This window comes from Cynara cardunculus (genome assembly GCF_001531365.2).
Source record: "Cynara cardunculus var. scolymus isolate 2C chromosome LG 4, CcrdV1, whole genome shotgun sequence".
In the NCBI taxonomy this organism is placed as follows: Eukaryota; Viridiplantae; Streptophyta; class Magnoliopsida; order Asterales; family Asteraceae; genus Cynara; species Cynara cardunculus.
Window position 1 is genome coordinate 12,282,745 of NC_037531.1, and position 25,523 is coordinate 12,308,267.

Below are 25,523 nucleotides of genomic sequence, written 5' to 3' on the forward strand. Positions count from 1 at the left end.
CTTAAAATTCAAGATTACAGGTAATTATGCATAAGTACAACTTATTAAAGCTCGATGTTTGAATTCGTATAAATAACTGCGGATAAACATAATCAAATAAATGATGAACATCTCATTTTAAAATATAAAAAATCTAATATATAATTAGAATAATTATCGAGTTTCAACAAAATAAATAATTATTATCTTTATAAAAAAAGTATATTATTAAACCAAATATAAATTACTTATTGTACATAAATTAAATTATAAAAAAATTGAATTAAAAAATTACACAAAAAATGAGAAATTTCAAATAGTTAATTTGATACTAATATCGATATACTTTTGTCAAATTTTTATGAAATCTTCAAACATATATTTTATTTAAAAATAAAAATATCATCGCAATCTCAAAATCATATAAAGTCATATTATAACATCAACTGAGATAAAGAATAAAATGAAATATTAAAATCACGATGTATCTCGCTGCATTGCGCAAGTGCCCTTCTAGTAATATATAAATGCGAAGAGTAAATTGGAAATAAAACTATTATAATATATATATATATATATATATTATATAAGGGAAGAATAAAATATAAATAAATCTATTACTACAGACCGTGAAAATTATCGATTTCATTGTTTAATTTAGTGGAACTTTTTCATAAAATTATTTCAAATAATCATTTTTTTGATGAAATTGTTTCATATATTTTTTGTTTCTATGTAAAAATTAAACTGTTTCATGTATTTCTTATTTTGATAAAATTTGTTTACTAGAATTAATAGAATGACGATGATAGTGTCCATAATTAACGTTCTTCACAAAAAAAAAACTAAAAAAGAAAAAAAAATTATGATTGGTTGAATGAGGCTTTCACGGTTTGTACTAATGATTTGGTTAACATTTTATATATGATTAAGCATATGTGAGATCAGACTATTTTCATAAGATTATATATATATATATATATATATATATGGTTGGGTTTACGTTAGACCAGACTATTTTCTGAAATCTGTGAGACCATTTTTTTACACTTGAAACTTCACAGTAAAACACTGTAAATGTATAAAAATCCGAACTTTCAAAGCAAAAACACTGTGATAACCTTCACAGTATTTTGTTGTGGCATGTTTGTAATAAATGAAAATTTGAACAAAAATAAACATTGGTGAACATTCTAGAATATGGGTATCTGTGGAAAAGATCATGATATATGTACACCTATGGAAAATCTTATTGAACACCATATGATTATGAACAAAATATTATGAATATCTTATGGTTATGAACAAATTCTTATGAATACTTATGAATAGATATGATCACAATCTTATGAACACCTTATGGTTATTTAGACGTTCCTATGAACACCTATAAACATCATTAAATACCCTAAAAGTAACGTACACATAAAAATTGTAACATATCATTAGATATCATAAAAGTAACTTACACTTAAAAATTACTTACTTGTCATTCGTCCTTAAATCAAACATTTGAAATAACATCTATTAAAGAATGAATCATATTGGTCCAATAAGTTCACAAATTTAAAACCATATTTTTGGTTAATAAAAGATCTTACCCCCCCCCCTCTCTCTCTCTCTCCATATATATATATATATATATATATATATATATATATATATATAGGCTCATTCAAGGGAGAATTGATTAATTTGTGGTAACCGTGAAATCCAATGTGAAGTACTATTTTGAGATATTTAAGGATATTTCTTAAATAAGTTAAAAGAGTAATATAGTAATTCTATTTTTGACAACTAATCAAAATATTTAATTAAATTTTTTAGGATGAAATATTTAATTAAAATTAGTTACCTAGTATATCAATTACCTAATATAATTCATATTTTTAAAACATTTGTGAATCAAAGTATATCATAGTGATACGTTCACAATATTTCACGTGTATCACGATGTATTTTCTTTGTTTATGAAATGTATCATAGTGTGTATTTTCGTTATTTTCATTGTTTTACAAAAGATATCACATTGTGCATCTTATATGTATATATGGGTATCACAATGAATATTGTTTGTAGATATCACAATGTGTATCTCGTGTTCATATAAGATTCATCAGAATAAAGTTCACCAAATAAGATTCGTCGGATAGAGAAAAGAGGAGAGATGAGAGAGGATATTTATAAAATCTCTAAAATGCCCTTAATTAATATTTTAAGTTAAAATTACCAAAATTATTAATTTTTTAATTTAACTTTTGATTTATGATTGAGATTGGATCTCACGATTACCACAAACAAAACAGTTCCCATTTGGTTAGACCCATATAATAAGCCTAATCAAATGAGAATTCAGTAATTTGTAATAACCGTGAGATCCACTTTTACCCAATCAATTATTTTGTGTTAATTTTTTATTTTAGTTAATAATTAAAGGGTGTACTAATTTCCTAAATAAAATTTGAAATTAATTGTTTTTAGTAATGATTCATTAATGATGCAGTTACCATAATGATGGGGGTATTATACTGGATATATGTGGTCTTAAAACCTATTCAGATCTAGTATCATTGTGGTATCACAATATGTATCAAAGTTGGTTTGTGTCTCGTTGTTTAAAAGTTCTTGGATATAATTGAAGTTTCCATAGATTATGGTAAATTTCCCTTAGTTAAGAGATTTTAATAAATGGGAATGATTTGAAGAAATATGCCATTTTACCATTTTTGCATTCAATAAATTTTTAAAATTACTATTTTTGATAATCGTTGGATTAGAGTTAATCAATTATTGACTAAGGTGTTCTTCGATTTTTCATTTTTTACGGTTTTCTCTGACCCTATATATATAGGGTTGGGTTCACGTGAGACCAAGAGTTTTTTGTGAGACCAAGGGTTTTTTGTGAGACTCGTAAGATCAATTTATGTTCATTGATCAACTTTATAAGCTAATGATCTAGTGGTTTAAAGTTGTACAGTGGCAATTTTATGATTATTGAGAAGTCTCGTGACAATTTTGTGATTATGAATGTTTAGTATTGTAGATCTATTCTAAGGGTTGAAAATTGGTCTTACGAGTCTCACGAAAAACCCTTGGTCGCACATGATCCCAAGTCTCTCTCTCTCTCTCTCTCTCTCTCTATATATATATATATATATATACACACACACACACACACACGCATAAGACGTTTCAAATGCAACTCATCGTATTTGTACAATCAATACAATCCAATCAATTGAGATATTTATGGAAATTATGAGAGTTTATTATTATGATTTGAATATTTATGGAAGATGACTAAGTTTCATTAATTATGATCAATACTTTATATTAGAAAATAATCAAAACAATGAAATCACATATTCATGAAATTAAATAGACGGTTGAGATTAAGTTGTATTGGTTATACAAATGTAAATGGTTGCATAATAACTCAACTCTCTCTCTCTCTCTCTATATATATATATATACACACACACACACATTTAGTAAATTATTTAAATTACTATTTTCAATAATCGTTATATTAAAGTGGTGCCTGATTGGTTTGAACTTGGCTCCAAAGGTCAAAAGTACCCGGGAGGTCCCAAGTTCAAATCCAATGAGAAATAAAAATCCTCTTATGAACCACAAGGGTGATGTCTAATTGGTTTGAGTTTGGCTCCAAAGGTCAAAAGTACCAGGATGTCTCGGTTTCAAATTCAAGAAGGAATAAAAATCCCCTTGTGGCCACGGAGGTTCAAATGCGGTGACTCCGAGCTATCTGCAAAGCAGGTGGTCGCCCTGGGATTAGTCGATTCGCATATACTTGAATAATTGATTTTGTAAAATCATTAGTTCAGTTGTTATCTATCAAACGTATATCATGGTGACTCCTAATGTTGTTTTTCATCAATGGGTGCATTGATCACATGATGTAAACACAATACTTCTATTGTAATTGATCACGTATTTATCACAGTGACTCCCAACTCTGCTTTCGTATCACAGAGTTTATTCACAACTGATTTTGTATCACATATTTATCACAATGCCTCCCCATAGTGATTTTATTTCATTGGGTGCCTTTGAATAACCGATTTTGGAAATCCCATTACATTTATTGTTTTGTATCACGTGTTTATCACATTGACTCCTAACACTCTTTTTGCATCAATGTCCATATCGAGGAGTAGTGATGGCCAAATCGGCCCTACCCGGGACCGCCGGAGGACCGGGACTGGGACCGGGACCGGTAAGGACCGGTTATGGGACCGAAAACCGGGACCGGTTGGGGTTTTTGGAAGTTTCGTGGGACCGGGACCGACCGGGTCAGGTTATGGGACCGGCCCGACCCGAAAATTAAAATAATTTTATAAATAAATGTATTTTTAAATAATTTTATAATGTATTTTTATAAGACAATGTAATTTTAATCATTTAAAAAAATTTTAAAGTGTATTTGAGTGACCCAATTATAAATTTTATAATGTATTAAAAATATATATCATTAAAAAAAATCTTACTTTTTACCCATAACCGGTTATGAAGTACCTTGACCGGTCCTACCATTTTCGACCGGGACCGGGACCGGTTATGGTCGGTTATGAGAAAGCTTGAGACCGATTAGGATCGGCCCGGTCCGGCCCGGCCCGGCTCGGGACCGGTTTTTGGCGATCACTACCGAGGAGATATTGTTTTGTATCACATATTATTCTTGTAATTAGTGTTGGATTTATGTACAGAAAACAAGACTTTTCAGTACTAACTATATTACTAATTACACATATATTACTAACACCCTTTTAGTTTTTTTTTGGTTGATCTATTTTTACTAACATAAAATATACACCTTAATAACCATTTATCTAGACAGTAATATACATGTGCACATAAGTAATTTGTAAGCAATTTGCCCGATATGTGCACCTGCATAGATACCAAGAAACAACTTCAATTACTTGTATACGTATACCGTCCCGATGAATGATTACCAAAGTATTCCTCAATTTTTCATTTTTTTAGGAGTTTTCCAGAACCTCCTTGTATATATCATTTGATTGATACTCGACTTTTTTCTATTTTTTTTGCTTGATGCAAATCCGTCTACAAACAATTCAAAGAGAAGGGTTTGATGCAAATCGATATTCATACCAACCACACCAAAAACCACAACCACCCCCGAAGACAAAGAGGAACAAAGAACGAAAACCAGATTCGAGGAGAGGGGACGGGTCTTAGTAAGGAAGTGGGATCTCGAATTGTAAGAAAATATATAAAATTGTAAAAAGAAGACGAAAATGACGTGAAAAATAAAGTTGAGTAAAACGAAATTTGAAGCAATGACTTGATTCAGAAAACACAAATTGTAGATAAAAATGGTCTGGTTACTATTAGTTAGGGATCGGGACTGATTTGACTTACAACCAGGCGCGATCAAGACTGCAAAACAACCAAACAAACACGAAAGGGAGTCTTGTTCTTGTTCGTTCAACTTAACCAAACAAATGAACTAACACAAACGGTAATGGTTTTTTTTTTTTTTTTGTGTTCATGTTTGTCAATTAAGAATACGGGTTTCATTCGTGTTCGTTTATTAAGATGATAAACGAACATGAACGAATGGATGTAAACAAACATAAATGAACATAAGAAACTACCATTACATCATCTTGTTTCTCTTGAAAGCTGTAAAATTTAGTAGGGGTTTGTAGAAAGTCATCCGATCCACTATCAACCAACCGACCATAATATCCAATTGTAATTGGATTGGATCATATCCAAAATTTCAACATCCAAATAGTATCGGTTGGTTCTTGGATGGCAGTCCAACATCCAATAAAACCTAACCGATTCAATACAATGACCACCCAAATCCCTATCCAATGATCATCCAATTACCGTCCAATTGACATCCAATTAATAACTATATATAATCATTATACACCATGCTTTTTAATAACTTAAGAAAATATACGAATAATTGGTTGAGTATCGGATCGAAGGATTGGATGAATCAAATACGATCCAATTGATAACCAAAAGTAATATCAATTATGATGGAACCGATCCGGACCAATCATCTAATGGATTTGGATTGGATCTGAGTCTAATGTTAATCGGATTGGATAGGATGACAAAATCTAACATCTAATGGATGATCGAATCGGATCGGATCCACCTAAATCCATTGGATCTCAACCGCTGAACACCCCTAAAATTTAGTTTGTCATCAGTAACTATTCTGCATAATCACCAATTCCCCATAATAAAAGAATAAAAACAGTTAATATGATATATATCATGTACTTGATAGGCTTGGGATCATGTAAGACTAAGGGGCTGTTTGTTTACGTCTGAATGATACCATTAAGACTTTAAGGTCTGATTCGGTCAGACATTTTCTTGTTTGGATAGGTTTTTAAAAAGGTCTGAATGAAAACTTTACATCTGATTCGCTCCTTCACCCTCTAGCCCTCCATACGATTCAGATGTCATATTTTTCCAGGTTTACCCTCCCTTTTTTCTCTAATCGTCGTTCTATTCTTCTTCATCAGTCCATATGACGCTTGTTCTTCTTCATCTGTAGGAATCGCCAGCAACCCTCGTCGTTCTCTTCTTCTTCATCAGTCACCAGTCTCGCTTGGTCACAAACAGCCCCTATAGCTGTGTTTGGCCCTGTTTTTCAACAGATTTTTGGCCACTGTGTTTGGCCCTGTTTTTTACATTCAAATAGTAGCCAAAGCAAATGGTCAAAAGGGAGAAGAAATAGATTCAACAAAAGGGAGAAGAAAAAGAAAACCTCATGAGTTCTAAATAGAAAAAGCATTTTAACAAACCTGCAGATGCTTCTTCTAGGTTGATGGAGAAACCACTTTTGAGATGACAATTTGGAGTTAAAACAATCCATGGTTTTATGTATTCCCTCCCACGGTTTTGGTACAATTTGAGTAATATTATAATATTGATGACATTGGAGGTGGGGTGCTTGGAATGAACTTCACATTTACCAAAAACAAGAGGTTGGGTATTAAAATTATATGGTGGATAAAGAATGTGTATTTATTTTTTTGTTGGGTATAAGAATTATATGGTGGACCATTAATTATTTTTTATTTTTTATTTAGAAATTTCTTTCAGAATTGTTGTTAAACGTTAATTTTTATTAAACATAAGACTGAGGGTAAAATGGTAATTTTATGTCATTCAGACAGTTGATTCAGAACAGTTTCCAAACAACCTTTTTTTATCTGACACTAAATCATACAGAGTCTCTTAATCATTCTGACCACTTAATCATACTGCACTAAACCATTCAGCAACTGCCAAACAGCCCCTAAGGGTTTTTCGTGAGACCAAGGGTTTTTCGTGAGACCCGTAACATCAATTCTCAATCATTGGATTAGATCTACAATCTGAACATTCATAATCACAAAATTGCCACGAGACTTCTCAATAATCACAAAATTCCCACCATACAACTTTATACCGTTAGATCATTAGCTTATAAAATTGATCAATGAACATAAAATGGTCTTAACAATTTTCATAAAAAACCCTTGATCTCACATGAACCCAACTCGTACTTGATATATGATAATGTGATTATTTAAAACTTGAAAGGTTCTGAAACCCTAAATAAAGGGCCACGGTCTACAATCATGTAACTAGGTTAGAAATTCAATAGATGGACTGTAATTGGGTTGGGCCCTTTTATTTTTTAAGCCCAACCGGAAGCCCACGGTACTATATCTATCATGTATAAAGGGCTGTTGAATCAAATCATTTCCCCAAATTAAACGGCACCAAAGAGGAACTAAAGCAGGGGCGGGACTCAAGAAGAAGCGAAGAATCATCATTCATCCATCTCACGTAGGAGGTATTTCAGCTTTATTTTATGTAATCTTCAACCTTGCTGCTATAAAACATGTTTTAATGGAGTTTCGAACCAAATTCTAGGTCAAAACTTGTATCCCTGTGCTGTAGAAATGTTTGTATGCGAGTTTGGGACCTGATTTTTAGGAGGTTTGTCTGAGGGGTCTTTTGAGTATTTAGGGACAAAAGTGAAAGAGCAGTACATGATTCTCAACTAGAGTATCAAACATTGGAATCCAACTACATATAAAACAAAATTCGAAATCAAACGTGAAGATAGGGTCATTTCTATTGGCAAGAACAGAGAACTAATAAGGACCATGTTGGACAAGAAAGGGTAAGGCATGATTGATGTTTCCGTTTGTAGAGATGATCAGGGGTTGGAGCATTAGGGCAGTGAAGAAGGAGAGGTTATTTATGGGCAGGCTAAAGGAAACATATGGCGGACGGTTTTGGTTGATAAAGGCATCTTTATAACTTATAAGCATTCTTTTTGAGGATTCAATTTTTTTTTTGTTTTAGAGTTATAATATGTTATAACTTTTGATATTTTTAAATATACATCTATTACATGGAGCCAAATTTAAATTTGTCTATATGACACATTTGTATAAAAGATTTTGGCCCCTGGGTTTGTTCCCCCCTGATGCAATATGTAGATTGGCTGACAATTAATTTGTGCACTGTTTTCAACTTCTTCCCTTTCCTTAGATTGATCACTGAACAGATTTTGCATCATCTGATGCCTTTTCTCTTGGATAACCAGTTTTCTTCTCTGTGCAAATCGCCAAGGCATCTATATGGGTATAATGTAACAACTGAAGAAACTTGACACACAACACATGCCTTTTTATAACCAAACATACCAACGTATGCAGTTCAATAATCTAAATTACAAAATCTCTGGTGTAATTGCACCAAAATAGACCAATTTTGAGTTCATTCCTATATTGGAAACCAACTTTCAGAACCTCTGTTTTGGGAAACAAACTTTGCAAACAATTTAGGGGCATTATGACTTGCAAGTAGTTGGAAAAAAGAATGTTTTAGTTTAGCACATAGTTTATTAAAAAAGTTCAATTGATCAAATGCATGGTTTTAGAAAGAGCATGAGGCGTACGCCTTGAGGCGAGGCGCTGGAAAATTGAGTCTGAGGCGGCTCCTCTCTCAGTCTCTTGGGCTAGTTGAGTCATACACCTCAAGCCACTGAGCCAGGCCTTGAGGCGGTGGGCGCGAGACCGAGGTGGGGGTTAGAAATTAGGGTTTAAAAATTGACTTAGGGGCCGTTTACCAACACTTACCCGGTTAAGTTCTTACTGGCGAAATTCAACACTATCACTTACTTACTGGGTAAGATTTTAGTCCACCAAAATGGTATCGTATGCAACAATTTACCAGGTAAGCACTAACCGTGGTAAGAGTCGTCGCCCTCACTTACCAAGTAAGATTTTCGGTCCTTGCCTTCGCTCTTACCGTGTAAGATTCTTGGTCCTTGCCATATTCATCCGGTAAGGTAATGCGACTTGGTAAGCACTTAACACGTTTGGTAAACGTCCCTTTACTGATTTTACTCTCTATAAAATAAGCACATTCTCTTGCTCGTCTTCGTCTACTCTCTTGTTGCTTGTGGTTTTTATTTGTCTTCTCCAACGTCTTCACCAGTCTCCCAGTTTGAAGAGCATTACGTGTGTGTGTGTGTGTATATATATATATATATTATTTCCCACTTCTCCAATTTCCCACTTTGAAGAGTATAAAGTAGATATATATGTATTTTAATTCTTCTTCAGTCTCCCACTTTGCATATATTTAGTGTATATATTGTATTATACATAATAAGCCTCAAGGCTTGATTCCGCTTTTGAAAACCTTGATCAAATGTATCAAAAGCCCCTTTTAGAGAAAATAACATGATGGGTGCTAAATATAATTCAAATAAATATGATTCGGAATTATTTAATTAGAATTGGTTCTGTTTTGAAGTTTATGAGGTTTTATCATTTTTGTAGAAATTTTCAAATCTTAACAGGAATAATTAAAGAAAAAAGATAATCACATGCAACCGTCTGACCAATTATAATCAAGGTTTTAAAAGGCGGAATCGGGCCTCGAGGCGTTTTCCCTCAATGAGGAGAGGCACAAGCCACAAGGCGGTCCGAGATGTAACCCCAGGATGAAAATATATACACACCAAAATAAGTATATATAGTACACAAATACATATACATTTATATACAATATATATAATACTAAATTACTAAGAGGCGTTGGTTAAGTGGTTCTTGACAAAGGAAAGAGTGAAACGGTGAGATAGGCAGGGAGGGTGTGGGAAAATTGGTTGCTTGGAGGAAGAGGAAGGGTCAAACCACACTATTTGATTGGGAGGAGAAAGTACTAGTTTTTTGGGTTTTAAAATATTAAAAGTACACATTGGGGCCATTGGGCTTCGACTTTTAATTTAAAAAAAAGACACACTATAAAGAGAAGTACTACTACCGCCATAAAGCTTATAAAAAGCCAAAAAGACCATTACCAAAGCAGATCATCTAAGGCGATACCTCGACAGTGCCTCACACCTCATTGAACCTCCTCATCAAACCAAGGTGCAAGGCTCGTCTAGGGTCCAAGAGGTGCCGCCTCAGGTGCAGTTTTGAGCTGCCTCTCTTCGAGGCGTAAGCCTCAAAAGATTTTTAAAACCATGATTATAATACATAAGAAATATATAATTGTATATTATTTTAACAGTTCAGATTCAATCTCACTGAAATCCAACGGTCAAAAGACAATGCCACACCATCATTTCCCTCTCATGCATGCTTCGTTGGTAACAAGGATTTTTATTTGGAATTTTGAGGGGAAAATAACAGAGGATATTTTCTGTATTAATTGTGAATTTGCTTTGACGATCTAAATTTACAGACAATATAGGATGCTCAAAACAAATTTTACTCCTGACAATAATCAATGCTGATTCGTTGAGTTACAATTTAGAAGAATGTTTATCCAGAATTGAACGTAGATCCAATGTTGTTGTCATTTTGTTCTTGTGCTGTCCTGCACTAAGCTTCGGTTTTTCTTTTTTATGCTATATAGCCCTTTACCAGACTATAACAATAAGCTACTCTAGAGATTCCTGCAATGTTTAACGTGCAAGTTTGGCATTGGCTTACTTACTAAGAGGCATATTGGATAAAAAATGCAGAACACTACTTCTAGATGGGCCATCATAATATGAAGGCTTACCAGAAATTTAGGAACCATTGATTCAGTTGTCATGTGTCTAGTGCTTACATGATACCTTTTATAGCTTATGCTAGGCCCTTCAAGCGGTTGTTAGGCTGCCAAGGTAATTTCGTGACTGAAGCTGTTAAGCTGTCATCAAATGTGGAACTTGATGCGTTAGGGAGATAATATAGTCCTACCGAATTTTAGGTGTCATGGTCAAATAGCCTGGACCCATTCATGCAGCTCTTAGAAAACATGACTTTTGTTCTGAGGAAGGATTTCATTCATATATTATTTGGCTTATGAAAACCATGATCTAGTTGTCTACTTGACTGATATACCAGAACCCCATTTCTCCCACCAACACATACATGGGTGCAGTTTGAGTGGAGCTCAAAAAGTTATTCAAATTTGAAGGTACAACAATTTTTTCTCATTACTGCCATCACCCATATTGATAATTTAAAGTCCACCATTAGGAATTGAACCTCACTTATGCTTCTTTGTCTCCGTCAACGAACATATTCTCTGAGTTTGTCACAATAGTTGAAGTCTTGTTCTAGTGCTTTCATGTTTTGTCTTATGTTGCCACCTCAGTTGTCCTTGAGTTTAACCACAACATTGTGGCTTGCAGTATCTTTCTATATTCGTTAGGATACAAGACCTTGAGAGCATCTCCAACTACTTCAAAATGGAGAAAATGGGGATTTTGGGCCAATACTCCAACAGCTTCCCCAAAACTATCTCCAAAATGGATGAAGTAGGAGAGAGAAGGGTTTTTTCTCCAAATTCAGAGAACACCCCAAAAATGATTACCAATTGAGACTATCAATAGGAAACTTTGAAAATAAATATTTAGAGAGAGAATATTTTAATAGATAATGGAATGTTCTAATATTATAATCAATGTTGGATTCTCCAAAATGGGGAATCTGTTGGAGATGAATGTACTTTTTTTTTTGTTTTTTATTTTTGTTTCTCCATTTTGGAGAATCTGTTAGAGATGCTCTGCAGCTCTGACATCAAAATCTTCAAAAATTGAGATTAAAACACCAAGTGTCCCTGGTACCGGAAGTTCGTTGCTGAAAGATGGGACCAGTCTGGACTTCTGTTTGACGGATCAATTGTAAATTAGTAATTCTTGCGGAAGCTTCCCTCTTATACAGCAACTATAACAGAGATGATTCAACTTCTTACCATGCACCATCAACAGATTGATTTTTAGCTGATCAATACACTTCATTTTGAAGTTGGAAGTTTAAATGGATAATGCTCCATATGTTATAGAATGACATTAGTAGTGCAAACGTTATGTGGATATCTTATATGTATTGCTTCTGGCATCTTTGATGCACATACACTGTGACCGCCATAATTATTACTTCTCTTTCGTATTGATTATAGTAATTTTGATTGTTTAGGAGATTCAAAATGCTTTATCCATTTGTAGTACAATATAGCATATCGTATAGGATTACCTGTTCAGAAGAAACTAAAAGTCTGTGTTTAGTGGTTCGTACAAACTCTAGTCTGATACTCTGACGCCTCTTTTAACACTACACAATAAAAGAAAGTAAAAATATTGTGATACTTCTTTTCTTATAAGGCCTTTTGTATTTATCTTTATTATGTATTGTAATGGACGATTCCGTTGGTTATAATCTGAAAAAAGGTCAATTTCTTGTTAAGATGTGAATAGCCTCCATCACATCTCTCTTTTTATCACTTTATCACACATGCTCACTCTCTCTCTTAATTGTTTGTCGTTCATAAAATATATGGTTCTGTATGTGACCCACTCTATAATTGACTTATTATTCTTACACGTGATGACTTATATTCAGGGTTGTTTCAAAAGTTTGGTCTTCTCCTCCGACTTGTGATATGGGATAATTGTATAATGATAAGCTGCATTATCTTTCGGCATCACAAATTAGATGTGTGATTGCTTGAGGCTGATCATTTCAATTTCCTGATTTGGAAGGCTTAAGTCATTCGACTTTTAGACTCTAAATCAGGAGACTTAAGTATTAATGCCGGGCAACGGAGTTGGAGATAGGGTTCACAATTTCTTTGCACAAGAAAACTTGTCCCAGGGACAGCATTCACATGCCGTGGGTGGGAACTCGCCTTCAGATAACAATTTGTGGGTTAGTAATCAGAAACAAATTGGTTCCCCAAGTCTCCATACGAAAGCTTACGACCCTGAACAGTCAGGTAATTAATTGGGCTTTTGATTGAGTTTTTGATGCTATTTGATGTTCATCTAGTCATCTTTTAAGTTTATTAATCTGATGGATGGTGTTAAAGATGTGGTGGTTTCCATATAACCAATTATAGTCTGATTTTCTATGATGTTCGATGACTTGAAAATATCTGCTCCTTCTTTTTCATGAGCAGAAGTTGAACCAAGACACGACGGTCTACGTGTTCCTGTCTCAAATGGCTTAAACTTTATGCAAGCAACTGCAAGGGCTGAGTTTACTAAAAACCAGTCTCAAAGCCGACATCAAATCATGAACCGATACATGTATGGACATGATGTGTTACAGCCCAGGCCGAATGAAGCAGTTCTTTTAGGGTTGGATAGAGACTCCACTCAAGATAATGTGAACACGAGAGGCTTCTTGGTACATGAGTTGCAACAAGGGGGTGTTTTTGAGCAGATATCTAATTCAAATAGATCAAATGAAATTGATGCACATGGTAGTTTGAATCTTTTTGGAGGTCAACATCAGACAAACAGTCAGCACCCAGGTTTACTTCAACGAGTACAACAGCAGCAGTCTGGATTCAGTGGTATAGCACTGCAGCGGCAGCTCATGCTAAGAAAGATGCAAGAACTTCAAAGGCAAAAGGATATGCGACAACTGAACACTAGGCAACATAGCTCTCTAAATCAAGCTTCTTCCTTTGCTAGACAGGCATCCGGAAGCCATCCACATGGACTTGTTAATGGCACTCCAACTTCTGATTCTTCCGGTTATGCTTGGAATGAGCTTGCAGCAGGTAACACAAACTGGTTGCAGCGCGCTTCTCCAGCGATGCAGGGATCCTCTAGTGGACTTGCCTTTTCCCCTGAGCAGGGTCAGCCGCAACGGTCCATGGGTTTTGTTCAACAGCAGGTTGATCAGTCTTTATATGGGGTTCCTGTTTCTAGCTCAAGGGGCCTACTAAACTCGTATCCTTACGCTTCCACAGATGAGGTCTCGACTCAACAAATGCCAACCTCTGGAAATTCATTTCCTGGCAACCATAATGCTGGTATCCGAGAACAGGTTATCAGTCATGATGGAACTCTGGTCAGTAGGCAAGGCGTCCCAGGTAAAAGTTTGTTTGGGCACATGTCTGGTCAAGGTTCAAATAGCTGGATAAAGATGGAGCAAATTCAGCAATTCACATCCACCAATCAAACTGGATCAGAGCAGGAGTTCCAGGGTCCACTGGATCTAATTGGCCCTTCACAGATGGCACAGGATGAACCGGCAATTGAAGCTTCACATATGGAAGCTTCTCTAGACCCCGAGGAAGAGAAAATTTTGTTCGGTTCAGATGAAAATATCTGGGATGCTTTTGGCAGTGACAGAAACATGGGTGGAGGAGCCTCTAGTCTGCTGTATGATAATAATGAATTTGCAAGTGGACTCCCTTCTATTCAAAGTGGTAGCTGGAGTGCTCTTATGCAATCAGCAGTTGCAGAAGCTTCTGGCACTGGTATAGGCTTACAGGAAAAATGGACTCCTTTGAACTTTCAGAATCTTGAACATCCATCAGCTAGACACCCTTCAACGTATGAAGGCAGCGGGAAACAAACGCCTTTGGCTGATGTTAACTTGTCTAATGCCTCAGCTATGAGTTTTGGAGTTGGTGGTGCCACAATGAAAGATAAGCATCAGAGGAATGCGGGGATCCAGCATGATGATAAACAAAGTCCATATGAAAATGATGTGAGACCACTTTCCAATTCTTCTGAACGAATGAATCAGTATTCTTCAGGAGGGAGCAAGTGGTTAAATGGTGGACCTCTTCAAAAGGTAGATGCTGGGGGAAGTCAGCTATATGGAAGTAGCCTACCACATAACAAAGAAAATGATTGGACTCCCACAGAATCTACTTCAAACCCTGGAGACAGAGCCTTTAACACCATTGAAAATGGCTACTCAATGCAACAATCTCAGAGGAATAATCATACAAGAGTCATGCAGGAAGAAATTGGTCAAGGTGATGGTATATGGAGGGTTAATGCTCTTCCTAATTCCATAGTTGATCCGGAGTCCACAAATACTTCCATGGGTAGCCCACAGATTAGTGGAGAAGGTTTTACTGTGAACAATGCTGTTGCTACACCTAATCTAAGCAACATGCAAGGTGCTAGTCATTTTGGCCAATTCCCTATAAATAGCCATCAACTTAGTTATTGGAAACGAGTTGAATCCTCAGTGAGATCTAAAGGGACTGGGAATTTGAGGAAACCACAGGGTCGTCTGAACAAGGGTTCGCAGGTTTCTGAATCATCATTTAATAGCTCTGATAAGGAGGATCTAAAGATGCATGAGATAGAGAGCAGAAGTAAAAGGGAGAACTCCAATGACAGCTACCAATCCAGCTCATCTTGCCAGGTAACTACTGCTCGTTTGAGAGAAAATTCTTCATCAGATGCTGGTGATTTCCGGGCCTTGCCTGCGACAAAACAACATTCATCTAATCAGTCTGGTCGGATGACTTCTGGTCAAAGAAAGTTTCAGTATCATCCGATGGGAAACTTGGATGAGGAGGTTAAAATGCCTTATGGAAAATTACAAAGTACAAATACGCAGGCATCGTCCTTGCAGAATTTTCGAAGATTAAGAGGTCAAGGTCAAGGGAATGTCGGACACATTAACATTAGCGGCCAGGTACCTAAAAGTTCTGCTGAAATGGAAAAGGTGAATTTTGGATTATGTGTATACAAATATTTTCAATCTAGTATGATGTTGTCCAGCTAGATATGAGTGGTATTCTACTTTCAGGGGCATGTATCTGATCTTGAGGGAATCACCAAAGGATCTCATGGCATAAGGTCAAAGAACATGATTGGTGGTCATGATATCTTTGCTTCCTTTGATAGATCTGTAGGTTTATCTACGTCAGAGAAGGATTCTCAATCTAGGTATTGTTTAAATTATGTTCTTTTTTTGCCCTGATGCAGTATTGATGAAATTTCTTGTCTTCATCACATGTTCAAATTATATTTCTTTAGCGATATTCATCTGCTGGAGCTAGCAGAAAGCTAGTATGCAGTTATAAGTTAAAGGCGATATCTGAGTGGTTTATCTCTCTCTTTCTATGTGTACATATATATAGACACACACATAATACACACAGAAACATTTTTTTGCTTCATTTATTTCTTATCTTTGTTTTATTGTGCAGTCAAAATATGCTTGAGCTCTTTCACAAGGTGGATCAATCAAGATATCTTGGTAATGCAAGGCATTTGAACTCTTCAGAACACGATTTATCATCAGAGATGCATGTACCAGATTGTTCTGATGGATCTTTAGGAGGCCTCCAGAGAAGTCAGTCATCAAACTCTCAAGGGTTTAGTTTACAACTAGGCCCTCCATCACTGCGATCACCCTTGCCAGATAATACTTCTAAATTTTTGCGTCAGCCTGAGGCCTTTTGTAATCTAAGAGACAGGGGTCAGGCGTTGTTGCCTTCTTTCCAGGAAACGCCCCATGGAGGATTTAAGAACAATAGAATTGACAGTTCTGAGCAAAATACAACTGAAATCTCATTGCATAAGATGACAGCTAACTTGTCTTCATCTTTGGGTGCTGTTTTTCCAGTTTCCAGGAGTCAGCTTCAAAACCATCAAATGGTCAGTGCAAGAGGACTAGCATTGACAAATAATCCTGACAATGAATCTTTGAATACGCTTACAGATGAAACCTGTAATGGACCACATACTGGTCAATCTGCAGAGGGTTGTATGTCAAATAAAGCCAGCTTTGGCCAGTATACTGATGCTGCATCAAGTCACAGAAGAGTTAAAGCCTCACAAATTTCAGGAGGGGAAAAGTTGCTTGCGACTCTGCCTCAAACAAGTTCCAGCATGTCTGAACATTGTCGATCCTCAAAAATGTTGCTCAATGAAAGCACTGATCTTTCATCTCAGCAACAAGATTTCACAACTCAAACTTGTGGAGTGCAATTAAATCTTTGCAAGTCTAGCCAGTTAAATATTGTTGAATCAACTTCCATAGGCCTTCAGAATCTAGAGGATCATGAAGCTGAGAAGAGAGGGAATCTATTTCCTACCTTTTGTACAAGTTCTTTGAATTCTCAGGGCCTAGCTTCTGCAGGGGTGCGGTCAACAAAAGACTCCTTTTCCTCACAAAATGTATTATGTGGAGAGGTTGATGGAGCTCAAACGATGAATGGATCTCAGAAGGAATTTCATGCAAACCCTGCTACTAGTGAGATTGATCTCGAAGCCTTTGGACATTCTCTCAAACCAAAGCATTTCTATCAAAATAATTCTTTGATGAACCAAATGAGGGCCACGAGAAATATGGATAATGATCCATGTATCAGGGTAACAAAGAGAATGAAAGTGTCAGATAACGTCTTGGATGGTAAGCAAGTAGCTCCCTCGTCAGGGCAGCCAAATGGGCACAATGATATGGTGGGAGATGCATTGACTTGCAGTACAACAGTCCTACCTGGAGATTCGCAAATGCTAAACTTTTCAGGGTCAGGAGATAACGTTTTGAGGAATGTGCCTTCTCAACCTGGCTATGTACCTTCGGTAGACGTGCTTGCATCTTGTCAGAATGAGTCTCAAAGTTCTGTACCTAGTAACAGTATGACTCCTGTTAAAGCTGAACATTCTCACATCAGTCCGCAAATGGCCCCATCCTGGTTTGATCGATATGGAACCTTTAAAAATGGCCAGTCGTTGCCAGAAAGAGTCGGTACAGTAAAGTCCATTGAACAACCATTTAGTGTTCAGAGACTTTCTGGTGGTTTGGAGACACATAATACAAAGGGGCAAGCAAGTTCTGCTGTTGATACCAGTCAAATTGGTGCTATCTGGAAGAATCCTGCCCCACCATCAGTGGCACTTGAGCAGTCTTCCTCACTATTGCCCAGGAATGCTGGTATTCAACATCTTATTACCTTAAGACCAAAGAAGCGCAGGCTTACAGCAGCTGGTCTGCATCCATGGTTCTTGGAAGTGTCAGCGAGTTTTAAAAATCTTCAAGGCATCTGGTCCGTGCCAATGAGACTAACTCTTTTGATTCACTCACTAATGTTCTCTCACCCTATAAATATGCTGGATTAGAGGATTTCATGAGCAAAACTATAGAAACCACCAATGTTACCATCAAACTTGCCAATTTTTCTTGTTGGGATCACAGGCGAGAGAATGTGTTATCTCACACGCTTTTTCTACACATAGAAGTTGTGGTAGTTTGGTTGTTGCTATAGATTTGCCATATTGCCTGGGGCTAGAGTGATCTGGACATTGAAGGACATATGTTTCTGGACTTGGTTTTACCTTCCATGTCAGAGATGGTTATGTTAATCCATTATTAATTCTTTTGCTTGCAGCACTGGTGCAGTGGAATGGTGCAGAGCAACCAATCGGCCGATGGAAAAGGTATTTAGTTCTTACTTTATAAAGTTCGTATGCATCTTTCAGTAGTTTTAATAAGCATATTCTGTCATAGGTTGATGATGATGGTGATGTGATTGAAGATGTACTACCAGTCACAAGATCAAAAAGACGACTTATCTTCACTAGTCTGCTAATGCAGCAACTGCTTCACCCTCCCCCAGAGGCAATTCTATCAATAGATGCTCGTTCCATCTATGAGAGTGTGGTTTACTACATGGCTCGGCTGGCACTAGGAGATGCGTGCAATCTAGTCTCTTTTGCTAGAAGTTATTCCAGTATCTTTGTTAGTGGAGCAAACTGGTAAGAAAATCTTCAAAAAGTTGAATCATCTGAGCATGTTTTGCATTCTTCTTCTTGTCTTGTTCTTAAATGTGTTTTATGGGTGAACGATTTGCAGCCTATCTGATCAATGCGAAGAGCCTGAGAGAATTGATGACCATTGTCTTTCAAAAGTCATTGAAGATTTCATGAGTAAAGCACAAAAACTTGAAGATGATTTTTCGAGGTACCATTCTCATGGATTTACTTCTGTGTTTGCTGTTATTAATATATGCATCTGATTATAAAGCCAACTTATCCTATAGCTTGCATGGTGTTCCAATATTTTAGCATTTTGAGTTATTTGATTAATCTGCAAGGCTTTGTTTGGATTTCAAAATCTAATGAAACCGATTACGCAAAACAGATTGTTTCTGTAGCACATTTACTTTGAGATGATAACATGTTCAAAATTATCGTATGCTTTAAGAACATCAAGATGCATGGAGGGTGGAACACATGTAACGTTGTTTTGAATCGCCAAACCAAGTTCATGAGGCCATAGTTGTGAAAAGCGCGCCTGAGGCGTATAAGGCGCAAAGGACTGGGCTTTTTCCATTTCAAGGCGAGGCGAGTTAGTAGTTACTGAGGCGCAAATGGGCTTAGGCGCTTATACAGATCTGCCCTAAATTCAAATAATTTTCTTGTTTCTATTATTAAATAAGTCAAAACCTAATATTAATTATGTCTTTTAACCTCCTAGACTTCTAACAAAAAGAGTTATTAGATAAGTTATTCAATTCTCTATTCAACTCTAATAAGTCATCTCCTATAAATAGCTGTCATACATTGTACTCTCCTTCACGAAGGATGAGTTATTGTCAACCTATTAGTCAAGACTTTATTGAGATATGTTTGATATTACTACTTTTTGGATTTTGAAATTGAACTATGTTTTTATATAATGGTATTTGAGTTGATATTACTACCTTTTTTTTACGGCACTTGAGTTGTGTGTTACTATGTGTGTGTAAATATATATATATATATACACACACACACACACACACACATATATATATATATTATTTCTTTATACGATGAGCCTCGCATTCGTGAGGCCTGCACCTCGTGCCTAGGCCCCAGGACCCCTTTGCGCCTTTAACAACTTTGCATGAGCCAATGTTTGAGCTCACAGGAGAGCATGGAAGTTATTTGCATTCACTTATTGAATTTGATGCTTAGTAAAGCTGAAGTAGCGATTTTAATCAAAGTTATGTGTGAGGTTAATAGACGTTGTCCTGCCGGCAGGTTTGTTGCCCAATGGTGCCCTTCTTTCAATTTTTTTATGGAACATTGGGAACTGTAAAGGGATGCAGGGAAGTGGAAAAAAAATGAGAATTGTTTCCAAGCTTATCACCATTGATGCTGCTTAGGGGCCGTTTACCCTAACACTTACCCGGTAAGTGCTTACTGGTAAAATTCAACACTATCACTTGCTTACCAAGTAAGATTTTAGTCCACCAAAACGGCATTGTATGCAACAATCTACCCGGTCAGCGTTAACTGTGGTAAGAATCATCGCCCTCACTTACCGGGTAAGACTCTCGGTCCTTGCCTTAGCTTTACCAGGTGAGATTATTGGTCCTTGCCATATTCATCCGGTAAGGTAATGTGATGTAGTAAGCGCTTAACCGGGTAAACGTTTGGTAAACGGCCCCTTAGTTTGCTCTGAATAGAATCAATGACCCAGTTAGACCACATCTTCCTTTGTAGCTTCTGTTTTGGTGGTTTCAAATACCTATCATATAGGCAGAACGAATCCTTAAAACATGCTAATTTGCTATTTGTACACGTTGAGGAAAAAAAACTATTGAATTGAGAGGGGCTTTTGGTTCTGGTTGGTGTTCCGGTTCTGGTTCTGTCACAAGTATCATGAAACGGCTGAAGAACTAGTTATAATAGCGAGAAGCTTCATGAAGTTGTAACATGCCTAATGTTTAATGGGGTCTCTCTAATGATCTTCACATTTTGGTTGCAAGACCAAATTAATAAGAATCTTTTCTCACCCATCTCTTTGTATTTTTGTTTTAATGGCGGGGTCTTCATGGGAACAGCCTCTCTACCCTTCGAGTAGAGGCAAGGCCTGTTTACATCTTACCCCCAGATCCTACATCTGTGTGAGATACCTGGGTTCGTTTGGTTTAACCAAATTGAAAAGAATCTGAAGTAGTAGGAGATTTATTAATAAGGTAATCTTTTTCACTGTCCGCCAGAAGTGATGCTTGAGTTGTTCAGTCAATCATTCACCTCTCCTTTCTTGATGTGGCTATTGTTTATGTTTTTCCTTTTTCAATATTCATTAGCTCTACCGTACCTGACTCGCTAGTTTCATCCCAGACTTGATAAGATAGCATCGGTTGTGGATTTGAAGGTGGAATTTGGAGATCTGGAAAGATTCTCCGTCGTCAACCATTTTGCTAGATTCCATGGGAGGATGCAAGCAGACGGGGCTGAAACTTCATCAATCATTTCCCCTCGGAGATACGTCACTGCAGTTGCATTCCCCGCAATTCTTCCTGATGCGGTACAATGTCTCTCCCTTTGATCATTAATTACTTGAATTTGAACCGTCCTCGATGGAAAACTGCAGGAGGATACTTAGAAAGCAGAGACTCTTTTGCCTTTAGCCTGTCTCATTCAATCTTGAGAAATACAAGTTCATTACTTGTACATCTGTGTGAAATTTTGAAGGAACTTGTAGGCACTTGGGTTTTTTGGGGGGTAAGATGGGTAGTTCATATGTTCAGTCAGTTTGCAAGATTCCATTTGGAAGTAGATTGAATGTTGTAAGTTTGTCCCTTTTTGATGGAGCACATATTTTGATGGGACATTTTTGTATACATGGATGGAGTTGCTTTTAACAGGTCTACATTTGTACATACTTTCCAGTTTAAGTTTAGGGTCCTTTCAGTGCTTGGCTGTGTTTTAGGGAATTAGGGGTTGTTTACCAAATTCTAACAGTGTAAGCGCTTATCAGGTAAGAGTTACCACCCTGACTTACCTTACCGGGTAAAATGCTCGGCCATCAAAATGCAATAGTCAGGTTGTTGGTAAGTGTCTTTTACCGTAGCGCTAATCGGGTAAGCACCACCCTGGGTAGGATTCTTGGTCCTTGCCATGCTCACCCTGGTAGGATAACTGATCAGGTAAACACTTACTCGGTTTGCATTCTCGGCCATCTTGTGCGGAGATTTGTTGGTTTCCTTCTATTTGGCAAATTTTCAAGCAAAAGTTACTCATGTGACATTGCTAATCATCGGTGAAACTTGTTTTTATTTGATCGTTATAGGATGTTATTTTAAACTTGTTGATAAGTACTTGAAATGCCGCAGTTACCCTTTCAATCGACTGAGTCATCTTCTTCAGGGCTTTGAACCCATGAAACCTAATGGCATGTTGCTTCTCGTTCTTAATAACACATCCGGTAAAGTAATTGACCTAGTAAACGTTTACTAAACGACTCCTAAGATGAACTTGAAAACGGACAGGTGTCTACAAATGGGATAATTTAAATCTATATGTATATGAAATATATTAATTTGAGTTACATTTTAAAAATGAAACAAAGTTAAATGATATAAAATTTGTGTAAATTATAATCTAAGTAGTGAACGGTTATTTTGAGAAGTGGTAAATATTTGAGAAGTAAAAAAGTGATCATAGCCCTTTATACGATCAAGATCGCATTTGACTAGTCAATAATTATGGTTTTGACTGGTCAAAAATTGCGGCTATGTGAAAGATAGAGATGACATTTTTGTAATTTTTGCAAATAGGCGACAAACGAGTTATATGAATCTATCGTGTAATTTACATATAAACTATTTTAACTGATTTACATAAAAACCTTTATGATTCACATATGAACTAATTAACCGACTTATATACGAACCTATGGATTCATGTATGAATCAGTTAAAGAGTTCACATGTTAACTAATTAACATGTTCGTATATGAACATATAGTTCACATGTGTATGACATGGTTCACATATGAATTTGTTTTATGCGTATTTATATATGTTAGAAAACTATCATTCTATCTTTTGCATACTCATGTGAGGAATTATCCGGTGATTCACGGTTAAGACGTAAATGTTGACCTGATGAAGGGTTAAAATCACTTATTTACTTTTTAAATATTTACCACTTCTTAAACGAATATTTTTCTAATCTGTATTTAATAAAAAAATTACCATATTTAGATTGTTTTATTTAAAATATTGAATTATTATTTCAATATATTCGTTATTTTGTTGATAAAAATGTGTTGACTTGTGGTTGTTTTTTTTCATAATAAATTATTATTAGATTTAAAAATTATAGATTTTTTGGGAAAAGAAAATATAATGCTATTATGCTACGAAAGTGTTTGAATATATTTGCTTTAAACACATTATTATGATTTCAAATATGAAAACCCAAATAACAATTTAAATAAAACAAAAATAATTAAATACATTTTTTATATTAATTTATAATATGAAATCTAAATATTTTAATTATAAAAACTCAAAATGATACTTTTGTTAGTCATGAAATATTAAAATTGAATAACAACTTAAAATTTTAAAATATATTGTTTTTTTTAAGGCAAAAAAAGAAAGACAAGGAAGAGAGCTTCGACATGGCCATCACCCTCACTAAAATATATGGTTTTATAAAAATTATAGCAGATAGATTAAAACAACTAAAAGGAACAACATATCAAGAACAAACTTTTTTGCATGACGCAAAAAGCAAGCCAAGACACCAAAAAACAAACGCAAGATAAGGAAACAACAAAAGAGATCTAAAATCAAAAGAGACCCGACAAAAATCAGGCCTAGAAAACGAACTAGGTATTGATCACCTTATCATTCTAACCATGTCAAGTTGAAACCTTTGGCATGCATGGAGACCCATTGGAACAAAAAGAATTTGTGATTCACACTGATCATTCGATCTGTCTAAAAACACCCAATTGTTTCAGTGTTTCCAAATTAAATAATTCACAATACGACGTTCCAAAAATGACTCTTAGAACTCGAAACGGCAAAGAAGTCTAATCCTTTCCACAGATCATCAAAAGAAATTGAGGGTGTCAAGATCCATCCCCACCAATAAAAGCTAGAAAAGGCATGAGAAGAAACAATACTCGATTGTCTACATCAACAATTAATATATATATATATATATAGGGGTTTAATCAAATGAGAACTGAGTTGTTTGTAGTAAACGTAAGATCCAATCTTAACTACACACCCTAATAATCAATAGTTAAAATTGAAAGGATTCCTAATTAATATAATTCCTAAAATAACATACTTATGATAATATTTGTGTGGTACATCGTGATAACACTTAGTATTCCTTGTTTCCATTCAATTTGTGCTACATTTTGACAAATAGTCTAACTCTTCCCTAAGTATTTGGAAGAACAGAACTCAGCCTTAACCAACCTCAATAAAATGTGTGCAGTAGCGGGCAAGACTACACTTGAACCACAAAAGAGAAATAACATCACCAATGCCCAATCCTTTTTAGACAATTGTGGACATTGGTACTCCAGCATAGCATGGCTCTTCACCTGTAAATCAGATCAAAGAAATCACTCACTAACAAGTGTTTGTACATGCATTACCTCCCCAAAAACTTGTGCAWCATGTAYRTACCTCTGTCATYAGAGATGSTTRAAATAATATGAGTAGGAATACTCATCTCGACCACCAAGTTCTCCAAGCACAACTATCATTTTTATCTGTATTTGACCAGAAGAAAATGTCAAAGAAAAGGGCATACATATTTGAATGTTGATAGATTATAATCTACACAACAATACTAACTAAAAAGAGAACCTTAAACATTGCAGTTTTTTATGGATGGAATTAGTTACAGATATACCTGTGGGATGTTGTTGAACCGCAGAACGAGATCAGAAAGAGTAGAACCGGGAAAAACATATCCTCCAATAGCAATACATACAAATTCCCAAGTTTATACCCACAAAGACAATAGGCTACATTTTCTGTGGTACATCATGATAACACTTAGTATTCCTTGTTTCCATTCAATTTGTGCTATATTTTGATGTATCTTCCACTTGGATTGTAGTCGTTAATCTCTGTGAATGCAGTTGTCACAGCTTTATATACCTCTTCACCCATGTCTCGCTTTAGGCCTTTCAGTTTATCATAATTTTCCTCAATGATTCCCTGCTCCAATAACATCAAACTTTTAGGTGCCTTCTTCTTATGCAAGAATTTGGCAGTAGATGAAAAATAATATACATAATTGACTCAAATTGAAGTACATAAAATGAAATCTAGTGGAACCAAATGTTGAATACCCTTCGTTGATTCTTTGTAATGAAAAACCAAATATATGTGAGTGTGTATAATATCAATTCCTTATCATTCTAACAAGTTCTTGTAGCTCACCCAGATCACCATCATAAAGTCTCTTTTTGTTACTGTAAACAACTGCAGGTTTAAAT

The 25,523-nt window shown here is 35.7% G+C and overlaps 1 protein-coding gene across 7 annotated transcripts; it reads left to right on the forward strand.

Annotated features, from left to right (window-relative positions):
• Positions 1 to 7,782: 7,782 nt before the first annotated feature.
• LOC112511185 lies at positions 7,783 to 21,969 on the forward strand. 7 transcript variants are annotated; one of them, XM_025116701.1, is made up of 10 exons: positions 7,783 to 7,840; positions 12,906 to 13,278; positions 13,462 to 15,680; positions 15,879 to 15,986; positions 16,071 to 16,210; positions 16,474 to 18,318; positions 18,661 to 18,709; positions 18,780 to 19,027; positions 19,125 to 19,232; positions 21,386 to 21,969. In XM_025116701.1, exons 2-10 carry the CDS (start codon positions 13,095 to 13,097, stop codon positions 21,591 to 21,593), a joined length of 5,109 nt encoding a protein of 1,702 aa, XP_024972469.1. In that variant the 5' UTR covers positions 7,783 to 7,840; positions 12,906 to 13,094; the 3' UTR covers positions 21,594 to 21,969. The 7 variants fall into 7 exon arrangements, with proteins under 7 accessions (XP_024972469.1, XP_024972463.1, XP_024972465.1 ...); XM_025116695.1 differs by having other exon boundaries at positions 13,462 to 15,986; XM_025116697.1 differs by having other exon boundaries at positions 13,462 to 15,986; positions 21,420 to 21,969.
• The last annotated feature ends 3,554 nt before the right edge of the window (positions 21,970 to 25,523 follow it).

Coding starts and splice junctions, on each gene's coding strand:
- LOC112511185 (XM_025116695.1), top strand. CDS start 13,095: ATGCCGGGCAACGGAGTTGGAGATAGGGTTCACAATTTCTTTGCACAA. Junction 16,211..16,473: donor GAGAAGGATTCTCAATCTAG/GTATTGTTTAAA, acceptor TTTATTGTGCAG/TCAAAATATGCTTGAGCTCT. Junction 18,710..18,779: donor CCAATCGGCCGATGGAAAAG/GTATTTAGTTCT, acceptor ATTCTGTCATAG/GTTGATGATGATGGTGATGT.